We start from the raw sequence: 9,752 nt of genomic DNA on the forward strand, positions 1-9,752 counted from the left end.
GTGTTGGTGTGTGTGTGTGTGTGTGTGTTTGTGTGTGTCTGTGTGTGTGTGTGTCTGTGTGTGTGTCTGTGTGTGTGTTGGTGTGTGTGTTTGTGTGTGTGTGTGTGTGTGTGTCTGTGTTGATGTGTGTGTGTGTGTGTGTGTGTCTGTGTGTGTGTGTCTGTTGATGTGTGTGTGTGTGTGTGTGTGTTGATGTGTGTGTGTGTTGATGTGTGTCTGTGTGTGTGTCTGTGTGTGTGTGTGTGTTGGTGTGTTTGCGTGTGTGTGTGTGTGTGTGTGTGTATGTGTGTGTGTACGTGTGTATGTTCGGGGAATAGGGCTTACACTCCAGAGGTAATCACACAACATTCGAGTGCTTTTATTGCTGTAGTGATTTGTTTATTCCGTACAGATAAAACTCCACTCGACCCGTGTGTGTGTGTGTGTGTGTGTGTTTTCTTTCCCTCCTGTAGGATAATGAAGACAACACAGATACTCAATACAGAAACAGTCTAATACAGCTTCCACTGCACTGTTGTGTCTTTCGTGAAGCAGCAACTTGATAACCAGTAGAGATGGATATCGTTTGAATTTTATTCAGATTCCGATTCTTATCAATTCCCAGTTTTGATTGCAATGAGGTAACAAAAAAAAAAGTCGTCAAACATTCAGATACCAATTCAGTCTCTTTTTGCAACACATTTAATTGCAGCTGGATATCAAAAATCAGCAGGACTCGTTTAAGAGCTGCTTGTGTGCAAAACAGAGCTGCACGATTCTGGATAAATTGATAATGTATTATTTATTTATTTAAATATAGGTCATGGTCTCTCACAATTCTTAAGAAAAAAGACAACTAAACAAAACAACATGTAATGTATGAATGAATGATTCAATGACTCAAAGGCTTCAGTTGTTACGTTACTGGATGAATCAGCAAATGATTGAATGAATGATTCAACGACACATTTTTAACAGTCACTTGTCGCCACCTACTGGCGTAAGTGTCAAATTACTTTCAAAAGGTGATTTAATCTATTTGATCACTACTGAATCAATAGGTGGAATTTTACAACAAGTCTGCGATTCCTGACCTTCAATATCTGAATCCAGAATTGGAATAGATTTTTTCGATTCCCAACCCTAATAACCAGAAATACCTCTGGCAACGTGTTTTTGTCCCCAATATCTACTTATAATGCTAGTTTAAGTTTCTTCCACCAAAAACAGTGATATTTTTATCTTCGACAACCTGTCAGGTGTGATTTGCACAAAATGTTGTGCATGCAACATAATGGATGGATGGATGAATATACAGTTACAGTGTGTAGAGCAGGGCTTTTGACCAAAAATATTGCACTGTAAGCTACACTTTTAAAAAGAAAAACTGTTTGCAAATGATGCAACGCTTCAGCAACGACATTTTAGTGTAATTTGTTTCTTTAAAGTTCTATTTTAAAAATATCCAAATACACAAGACTTCTGTGACTGTGTTTTTGAACGTAGCATTTGATGCTGTTTGTTTGTATTTGAGGACAATAATTGAATTGTTCTCCTTCACAGCACACAAACACCTCAAGTTTAAGAGTTTTGTGTGAAAATCCTGTCTGAGATTGTACAAGCGTATAAAAGTCACGCTTTGGCCTCACAGGTTTGTGTGAATGTTTGCAGAAGTCGTGTCTGTATCGGCACAGGTGAACACAGCGAGGGATTTGGAGGATGAAGGGAGATGTATTTATAATCTAAATCTGTGCGTTTCCCTCTCAGCCGCTTTCCTTTCAAATACAAAGACAAAGAACGTAAACATTCAATGATGCAGAGAAATCATTCTCTGTCTCACTCTGATCCCATGAAATAAAAACAAGAGTTTTGTGACTGTCAGTTCACGTCAGTTAAAGGGAATGTCAATCTCGTAATCTACATCTAAAAATTGACCAATTTAACCATTAGCTGCTCTACAGATGTATGTAGTTTTTCTTTTCTGGAAACACAAATTAGTAATCTTTAATTAGACAACTTTTTGTCCATTTAACTGTTCTGAATGAGGATGCCCCTCCCCCAAAATGATTTTGTTTTAAAACACTAAATCAAAAATATATATTATTATAAAATCATAAATATGGTTTAAAAGAATATACTGAAGTGTGAAATGAATGTAATGTTTTAAGTGCATTTTAATTGCTATTAAATGAAAATCCATTATAATTAAATGCAATTAGTTTAACTTTAGAGTATTTTTGACACACTTAAGTTGGACTTAATTACATTTTAGATGCAATTTCATTAAAATTACTTCTTCTTCTTTCAAAGATTACGTCTTTGAATTATGGTTAAAGTACTACTGAATGTACTGACAAACATTTATTATATACTAAAATATACTTTAATGTGATTTCTATTGAAACTTGTAATGTAATGTGTGTAATGTATTTAAATATATTTGGTAATTACATCTTTATCTCTCACTTAAGTGGCCTTACAGGTTTTTTTTTATTTTTTATATGAGTGCATTTCTTTTTCCTCAAGGGGCAGCAAATCATGGTTCATAAATGGTTGTCATTCATGAGGGTTTTAAACATATGTCAGAATATCTGCACATCTGGATCCTCACAGACGGTGACAGATCGCCGTGTTTATTGAGATCAGGTGAATGAAGTGTGTTCAAAGGCAAGTACCTTGTCAAGTACCTGACACCTCGAGCACATCTGAGAGAGACAGAGCTGATCTAATGCTCTGTAACAGCGTTTCCTGATGTGTTCAGACTGAGGAACCGAACACATCTATGTCTGTATCGCTGATGAAGCTGAAGGAGAAACAGCACTGTGGTGTTTCAGCATACCAAAAAGTTTGATGCGCACTACTGCATTTTCTTTTTTTAGTTAAAAGCCCGTTTTGTCAGCCTAACTGTGCAAAATTATATGGTTAGTATAGCAATGTATTACTTGCAATAAACTGTGCATCACTAAACAAACAAACAAACAAACAAACAAACAAACAAACAAACAAACAAACAAACAAACAAACAAACAAACAACTGAAATAAAATATAATATAATAATATAAAAACAGCAGCACTTTTAATTTTTATTTAGTTTAACCTGATGTACAAAAATAACTAAAACTGAAATAAAAATTACTACAAACTATACAGACTTATAAAAAAAAATGCCAAAAAAAGAACAAAATTACTTTAATCACTAGAACAAAATAACAATAAAATTAAAACAGAAAATATATATAACCATGCAAAAAAATAATTAAAAATATTAATAAAAACTATGCTGAAATGATGACCAGCAATCCATTTTCGGCTCACAACTCAACAATTAAAAACTACTGACCAGTTTCGAGATTTTAAGGAATACCATACCAAAAGATGACAGAACAATTTATTTTTATATTTGATTTCCAGTATTCTTAGACTGAAATCTGCTTTCTTTCAATTCAACAATGCCTTCATTTCATAAGTTAAGACAGAGATCATATTCATAGCAAACCTTTCCTCCCTCAGCAACTTAAATCATGTCTGATGCAATTCACTGCAGCATTCAACACACACACACACACACACACACACACACACACATTCTAAACTGTGAAGAATCACTCAATGATATCTCGAACACCTGCATATAAATCTATCAGCCTTTCAGAGTTTCTCAGCAAACTGTGTTTTATGTGAAGCTGCGCCTGAAAATTTTCAGCCTCTTAAACGACATATGTGCTCACAGATCATAAAAAAGCTTCTCTGGGGTCTTTTTTAAATAAAAATAAATACATATTTGCAAAATAAATATAATCATTTATTTAAAAAAGCTTTTTTATTTTTTTTATTTTTAAATGGCTATTGCCTCTGGATATTAGCTGTGTGAAGCCGCACAAGCGAGCAGACAGATGGCTTGCGGCCCGGAAAAAGCAGATCTATTCCCACGAGGGCAGAATTCCATACAACGAAGAGTAGCGCTTCCGAACTGAGCTATCAGATTACTCGAGCAAGAGCCATGTGCGTTCAGATCTCGAGGACCTCTGCCAGTCGCAGAGCACACAACCACAGACAAAGAGAATATAATATGACACAGATGTGGGCAGCAGTAGAATCTTATTTGCTAATTTTTTAATTCCATTGGACAGTAACGCTGCCCTCAGAATGCGGTTTGTTACGTAAACTCTGGAAAATCTGATCTTAAGCGACTGACAATAAACAGACAAACGGAGAGACAAAAGCAACACTATAGAGGACACCAGACCTGACATGTGAGTGAGCATGACTGGTCTGAGAAACATGCATTTTCCAAAAATTCAATTCAGTTCAGTACGGGCATAACAACATTTAGAACTGTGCAAGCATAGCGGAAAATGTATGACACAATTTAGAAATATTGTATGTATGACACAATGTATAACTGCAAAAGCAACAGCAGAAAATATAGAAAACAATAAAATATATTGCATGACAAAATGTAGAAATATTGCATGACAATTTATAATTGCATAGGCAATTGCACAAAATATAACGAAAAATATATAAAAAAAAAAATATTGCATTGCATGACAAAATTATATATATAAAAATTATAAAATGCATTGTTTATTTTAAGATAATACCCTTATACTAATACATTTCACCCATTATAATATATATTTTTCTGTATATTTTAAGTAGATTTTCAGTGGCATTTCACTGATTACTCTTAATTTTTAAGGTGTTCTTGTATGTGAAATGAAAGTATGATAGAATTTATACATGCTCTCTTTCTCTGTTTGGATTTTCCTCTTGTCTTCTGTCTAATAGGCTTAAAGGGTAAGTGGGATGGAAGCGTTTGAGTTTGTTTCGTCTCTGGAGGAGAGCTTTGCCTCCTCTCATCTCTGCGCATGTTAATGAGGCTGGAGACGCAGAAGAGCAGCTCACGCTACAGGATTCCCCTCAACAACTCAACACGTGCTTCACTAAGGCTGGGTTACATACTACTATCACATACTATACTGAAATTCTACAAAATGCTCTAAAACTAGGGCTGCACGATTAATCGCATGCGATATTTAACGCGCATCTTGTCGGTAAAGACAGTTCTGTAATCAGCGGTAAATCTCCATCACCTGCGGGCTTTCACATTGAGCAGCATTAACTACACAGAGCCGTTGCTCACTGACGAGTTGCGCAAAACCACGTTCATATTCGCGCGATTTTTTGCGCAGCTCATCAGTGAACAACGGCTCTGTGTAGTTAATGCTGCTCAATGTGAAAGCCCGCAGGTGATGGAGATTTACCGCTGATTACAGAACCGGCTTTCTGAAAAGATGCGCGTTAAATATCGCATGCGATTAATCGTGCAGCCCTATCTAAAACTGTACATAACACATTCTACTGAAACTCTACATGACATACTCTTCTGAAACTCTACGTGACACATTCTACTGAAACTCCATGTGATGGATTCTTCTGAAACTCTACATGACATATTCTACTGAAACTCTACATAACACATTCTACTGAAACTCTACATGACATATTCTTCTGAAACTCTACGTGACACATTCTACTGAAACTCCACATGATGTATTCTACTATAACTCTACATGACATATTCTACTGAAACTCTGTGACACATTCTACTGAAACTCCACATTATGCATTCTACTATAACCCTACATGACATATTCTACTGAAACTCTGTAACACATTCTACTGAAACTCCACATGATGCATTCTACTATAACTCTACATTAAATATTTACTGACACTCTACATGACATATACTACTGAAACTCTACGTGACATATTCTAATGAAACTCTACATGACACATTCTACTGAAACCCTACATAACATATTCTACCGAAACTCAACATGACACATTCTATTGAAACTCCATGTGATGGATTCTTCTGAAACTCTACATGACATATTCTACTGAAACTCTACATGACATATTCTACTGAAACTCTGTAACACATTCTACTGAAACTCCACATGATGCATTCTACTATAACTCTACATTAAATATTTACTGACACTCTACCATGACATATACTACTGAAACTCTACGTGACATATTCTAATGAAACGCTACATTACACATTCTACTGAAACTCTACATAACATATTCTACCGAAACTCAACATGACACATTCTATTGAAACTCCATGTGATGGATTCTTCTGAAACTCTACATGACATATTCTACTGAAACTCTACATGACATATTCTACTGAAACTCTTCATGACATATTCTACTACAACTCTATGTGACACATTCTACTAAAACACTGTGTGACCCTCTACTGAAACTGACACATTCTACTGAAACTCTTCATGACATATTCTACTACAACTCTATGTGACGCATTCTACTAAAACACTGTGTGACCCTCTACTGAAACTGACACATTCTACTGAAACTCTTCATGACATATTCTACTACAACTCTATGTGACGCATTCTACTAAAACACTGTGTGACCCTCTACTGAAACTGACACATTCTACTGAAACTCTTCATGACATATTCTACTACAACTCTGTGACACATTCTACTAAAACACTGTGTGACCCTCTACTGGAACTGACATATTCTACTGAAACTCTACGTAACATTCTACTGAAACTGTGACACAATCTACTGAAAATATATGATACATTCACCTAAAACGCATACATACAATACTGATATTCTACAACATACTTTAAAACACATTCTACTGAAACTCTACATGATATATTCTACTGAAACTCTACATGACACATTCTACTAAAACCGACACATTCTAATAAAACTCTACATGATACATTCTACTGAAACTCTGTGACATTCTGAAGAAACTATGTGACACATGCTACTGAAAATCTGTGATACATTCTACTAAAATTCTACATGACCCTCTACTGAGACTCTGTGACACATTCTACTAGACTCTATGTGACATTCTACTGAAACTCCACATGACAAATTCTACTGTAACTCTACATGACATATTCTACTAAAACTCTATGTGACACACATTACTAAAACTCTGCTTGACACATTCTACTGAAACTAATACTGTATTATTATATAATGAACCCCTACAACATTACCAAAACTCTATGACACCCTAATCAAACTCTACAACATCTATTCAAACTTTATCAGACCCGCTACTGAAATCTTCTCTATTTGAATTCCCCACACTTAACATGATTATGTACGTGAGGTTTGGGGTTTGCTGTAGAGAATAATGTCATTGTTCTGCACTAGATGAACACGGTTACTGTTTGTTATCATGCTGTGTTGCTGAGCAGCTGCTTTAATTTATTTCAGCAACAGAATGGAGAATACACACAGGAACAATTACAGACACACTATGCTCTGATCCCAGTCTGTCTGACTCTTCCACTCCGCCAAGGTGTGATGAATGTGAGGCTGCATGAAATGCTGAGGAAAATGATAGGGAGGGCCGGGAAAACGGCAGCCAAAAGAGAGAGCAGCACAGCAGGCTTTAATAAGCCAGATCTGCATCAGTGTATCACACACACAGCATGCGGTGCAGCAGCAGCTAATCCAAAGGTTGCTGGTTCAAACCCCTGAAGGCTTGATTCATGGACCTAAGGATTGCTAAGGTATCCTATATCGTATTACCTACATCATTGTGCTCTTGAGTGGGGTGCTTAAACCCAGACTGCTCCGGGGGGAATGTTCCCTGTCGTAATTGTACTGTGATACGTTGCTGGGTAAGAAAGTGCAAGCTAAATAACAGCACACAGAAACAGAAAGCCTTAATTCACACACAATATGGCCAAAAGATTTGACACACACTCTACGGAAGTACAAACGAGCTTCCGGCTAGGAAAGCTTGATTTCATGCATAAAGTGCAAAAGGTTGCAAAAATTCAAGAACATACAATAAACCTACACAAAACATGCACTTTCAAAACTCTACGCATCATAAAACTCATCAGAATTGTGTTTGTTTGCATATACACTTCAGGTCAAAAATCTGTTTTTACAACATTTCTTCTGACCACCAGGGGCTGCATTTATTCGATCAAACAATTGGAAAATTTGTGATTGTGAAAATGTAAAACTATTGAAAATATTATTACAATTTAAAACCGAATATATTGTAAAACGTAATTTATTCCTGTGATCAAAGCTGAATTTTCAGCATCATTACTCCAGTCTTCACATGATCCTTCAGAAATCATTTGAATATGCTGATTTGCGATTAGAAATATTTGTGATTATTATCAGTGTTGAAATTTTAGTGGTTATACACTACCATATAAAAAATAAAAAACTATTAAACCAATATTTTAGGTGGTAGAATTTCGATATTTTTCACAATGTTGTTTGTTTCTGCATTTTATTGTATTGCAAATAAATACAGGTAAGCATAAAAAAACTTAGAAATTACAAACTCTTGACTGGTAGTGTATAAAGAACGTTTCTGGTTTAATTGTGTTTGTGCGCCTCACCTCTGGCTCATGATCTTGTACGCATCAGGTAAATAACAGCGCGTGTTCTCCATCTGAGCGGGGTCAGCGTCACAGATTTTGTCATCGGTTCGGCCGTAATTTGCACTCTCGATCATGATGACGTCCGTCCCGGGACAGCGCAGCTCGATTGGGTAACTTTCACAGGACAGCTCGCGCCGAACAACTGCCATGGGCACCGGTGCACGACTGAATGCTGCAAAAAGAGAGAGGAGACAATCAGTAAAATAACAACTACATGCTCTTTAACCTCAGACCTGAGCAAAAGGTAAGAGAAAACCCAATCCTGCAAGTGACCAGCTACACAGGGAATTTAAGAAAACATACAAAAAATTACATGTGGCATCAAAAAATGACATGGCATGATGCATCGATGCAGCATGTGAATGAGATATGAAAACTGTGACAAACTAGATTATTTCTTTTATAGTGTCATTTTAAAAGCTTGACCTGGGTCACCATTCACGCTCAGTATTTAAAAGAGCCACATTCTGCAAAATTTTCCAATTCTAATTTTGCATTACATAACTAAATACTAGTGAACTATTCTTTTAACTGATTGAATACATAAAACTTTGAAAAAAACATTGTTAACTATTGTTAACTAAAAAAAAAAAACTGAAATAAAATAAATGTTAACTGAAATAGAATACAAACAAACTTAAACTTATTTTATTTCAGCTAGTTGACAAGGCAACATTTCTCATTTCCATTTAGTTTGTCTCAATGTACTAATATATCTAGAACTGAAATAAATATTAATAAAAACTATATAGACATTTAAAAACAAAAACAAAAATTACAAGAACTGTAAAATGAAAATGAAAACAGAAAACATCAATTAAATCAAACAGCATCTTAATGATACAAAAAAAAAAAAAGCTTGTACACTTTAGTGGTAGATCAATTTGGGTTTTACAATATTTGATTGATAAATTAAAATTTTTGCATCAACCAAATAGCATGTATTAATGAGAATAAGACACAATCTATAATAAACCTCATTTAAATTTAAATAAACGAGAGAGAGAAAAAAACATATTTCAATGCACGTTAAACCGGATTGCAGATCATTAGTGAATAAGATGTATATTCTTGTGTGGAAACCCTGCATGGCACAACAGTTCAGAGAAGTCTTTTCAGATAATTCTGGATGAAGTAGCAGCAGAACACATATAACAGGATCCAAGATCATTTCTCTGCTGTAAATCTGTCCAGATCAGAGTGTTTAGTCCCGGCTGATGGACTAAAGCTCAGCTTGTGTTCAGCTCGAGCCCATGGGTTCAACTTAGGGGACCGGAAAAC

At 35.6% G+C, this 9,752-nt stretch overlaps 1 protein-coding gene across 1 annotated transcript in view; it reads right to left on the bottom strand.

The window, feature by feature from the left end:
• The window catches only part of LOC107702711 (adhesion G protein-coupled receptor L3-like), a 135,472-nt gene that overhangs the window by 4,815 nt on the left and 120,905 nt on the right, over nucleotides 1-9,752 (bottom strand). The window contains exon 3 of the mRNA XM_016505110.1: nucleotides 8,430-8,643. Within this exon, the coding sequence (XP_016360596.1) occupies nucleotides 8,430-8,643 (214 nt within the window). The remainder of the gene's footprint in view (nucleotides 1-8,429; nucleotides 8,644-9,752) is intronic.

Source organism: Sinocyclocheilus anshuiensis, unplaced genomic scaffold, assembly GCF_001515605.1.
Source record: "Sinocyclocheilus anshuiensis isolate Anshui unplaced genomic scaffold, SAMN03320099.WGS_v1.1 scaffold1810, whole genome shotgun sequence".
NCBI lineage: Eukaryota > Metazoa > Chordata > Actinopteri > Cypriniformes > Cyprinidae > Sinocyclocheilus > Sinocyclocheilus anshuiensis.